Raw genomic sequence first — 2660 nt, 5'->3', positions numbered from 1 at the left:
GCCAACACATCCTCGATCTGCGCCAGCTGCTCGCGCTCCTCGGGCAGCACGAAGGTGAGCGCCGTGCCGGGGTTGTCAGCGCGTGCCGTCCTGCGGGCAGAGGAGGGATGGGGTTGGGGTCCCTGCAGGTGAACCCCCCCTGTCCCCTCCCCCCGGGGGTCAGCCCTGCCCCCCACGTACCTCCCCACGCGGTGGATGTACGACTCCACGGCCGCCGGCACGTCGAAGTTGATGACGGTGCCCACGTTCTGGAAGTCGATGCCCCGCGCCACGCTGTACTCGGGATCGCTGCCTTTGCTGGAAGAGGGGAAAGAAATGGGGGGGAAATGGGGGTGCGGACCCTGAGACCACAGGGACACGAGGCCCCAGAGCAAAGAGACCCCCACAAAAAGGGGGACAGCGATGTGGCCTGTCCCCCAGAGCAAGACAAAATGCTCCAGCACAGACACAGGGACACCCCAGGGCATGGGGACAGCGGGGCAAGGACACTCGTGTGGCACGGGCACAGCAGCTCAACCACGACTCCTCATCCCTGCCCACAGTGGGCACCGCCCCGGTGGCACCCACGGGTCCCTGGTTGGTGGCACCCACGGGTCCCCGGTTGGTGCCCCTCACCTCTCGGCAGCCCCTTTCCGCTTCCTGCGCTGGGTTGGCTCCGTGGGCGCCGTGCCCGGCGCTGCCTCCTCGTCGGTGGCCACGATGTAATCGTAGATGCCGCGGTTGAACTGCGCGATGACGTGGCACCTGGGGGCGGGCAAGGGGGGGGACCCTCAGCACACCCACCGCCAGCACCGGCCCCCGATCCCGACACCCCCCCCTCCTCAGCGGTACCGGGAGCGCGCGGGCAGCTCGGAGTTGAGGGCGCAGGCGGCGATGCCGAACTGCTCCAGGAAGAGCTTGAGGCGGTAGCAGCGGGGCAGGGTGCTGACGAAGAGCAGCGCGCGGCCCCGCACCAGCGCCAGCTTCAGCACGGCGTACAGCAGCAGGAACTTGTCCTCCTCCGTCTCGCAGCGCACCACCAATTGCCGCAGCTGGCTGCTGCCCGGCAGCCGCGGCTCCTGCGGCCGCACCGTCACCTGCGGCGGCTGCGTCAGGACTGGGGGCTGGGGACCCCCCCACGCCCCCCTCCCGGCCTTCGCCCCGCGCCTGCTCACCGGGTTGTGCAGCACCAGCTCCTTCAGGGCCTCCACGTCGGGGTTGAAGGTGGCCGACATGAGCAGCGCCTGGTAGATCTTGGGGAGATGGCTGGGGGGGGGGGGGGGGGGGGGGGGGGGGGGAGGAATGGAAGGGGGAACATTGGTCCTTGTCCCCTCGGCACCAGGCGGCCCCTCCAGCCCAGAGGCTGCGCCCCAAAAAGCTCCGGCCTTGGCTGTGCTCTGAAAACCCGCAGTGTCCCCCCACCCCATCGCCCCAGCAACGCCCCGCAATCACGAACGCGCGCCCCAAACCTTGCAGTGCTCTGCTTCCACACCCCCCCCTGCGCCCCCCCACCCTTTGTGTACCCCACAGTTGCATGTGTGCCCCCCCAAATCCTCTGTGTTTTCCAACCCTTCGCCTGCGCTCCCCGAGTCTCAAACCCCAGCAGCATCCCACAGCAGCGCATGTGCCCCCAAAACTCCCACCTGCGCCCTCCCCATTGACATGCCACAACTGCACACGTTCCCCAAAGCAGAGCCCCCCCAAAACCTTCCCAAGACTCCCCAGGCCCCCAGCTGTACCCCCCTCACCACAGCAGAGCCCCCCGTACCTTCCCAACACCTGCAACCCTCAGCTGTACACCCACATCACAGCAGAACCCCCCCAAAACCTTCCCAATGCCCTCAAACCCTAGACGTACCCACCCACAACAGCAAAGCCCCCCAAACCTTTCCAACACCCCCAAACCCCCAGCTGTACCCCCCTCACCACAGCAGAACCCCCCCCAAGCCTTCCCAACGCCCCTAACCCCCAGCTGTACCCCCCTTCACCACAGCAGAGCCCCTCATATTTTCCCAACACCCCCCAAGCCCCCAGCTGTACCCCCACAAGGACCCCTCCCACCACGGCAGAGCCCCCCCAAACCTTCCCAGTGCCCCTGAAGCCCCCAGCTGTACCCCCCCTCACCACAGCAGGGCCTTGAGGTCCTCCCCGAAGCCGAAGGACAGCAGCAGGTCGGCCTCATCCAGCACCAGCAGCTCCAGCGAGTGGCGCAGCATCAGGCTGCGGGCGTTGAGGTGCGCCAGCACCCGCCCCGGCGTGCCCACCACCACGTCCGGCTTCTCCATCAGCACCGGCCTGGGGGGGGGGGGGGACGCACACAGGGTCACCCCGGGGCCGTCCCCACGCTCGCAGGGCACGGGGGGGTGAGGAGGGACGGACACGGGGACGACTCACTTCTGGGCGGCGAGGTCGGTCTGAGCGCAGACGTCGGCCACTCGCACGTCGCGGGCGCAGAACGCTGCCAGCTGCCGCAGGCTCTGCACCACCTGCCGCCCCAGCTCCTTGGAGGGCACCAGCACCAGCGCCCGCACCGCCTGTGCCACCGCCGCCGCCCCCTGCCCCCACCGCGGCCGTCAGCGCTGCCGTGTCCCCGACCCATCCCCCCCCCTCCAGCCCCAGAGCCATCCCTGCCCGCTGAGCCACGGCCCTGCGCCCCACGGAGCCCCCACACCCAGATCCCT

At 69.1% G+C, this 2660-nt stretch overlaps 1 protein-coding gene across 1 annotated transcript in view; it reads right to left on the bottom strand.

Annotated features, from left to right (window-relative positions):
- DDX56 (DEAD-box helicase 56) overlaps positions 1-2552 on the bottom strand; it is a gene marked incomplete at its 5' end in the record, with an annotated part of 3600 nt that extends 1048 nt beyond the window's left edge. Inside the window, 7 exon segments of the mRNA XM_021374719.1 lie at positions 1-90; positions 181-297; positions 616-744; positions 832-1076; positions 1155-1245; positions 2104-2274; positions 2374-2552. Of these exon segments, the coding sequence (XP_021230394.1) occupies positions 1-90; positions 181-297; positions 616-744; positions 832-1076; positions 1155-1245; positions 2104-2274; positions 2374-2552 (1022 nt within the window).

This window comes from Numida meleagris, chromosome 21 (assembly GCF_002078875.1).
Source record: "Numida meleagris isolate 19003 breed g44 Domestic line chromosome 21, NumMel1.0, whole genome shotgun sequence".
Lineage (NCBI taxonomy): Eukaryota > Metazoa > Chordata > Aves > Galliformes > Numididae > Numida > Numida meleagris.
This window is presented reverse-complemented; position numbering and strand designations above follow the sequence as displayed.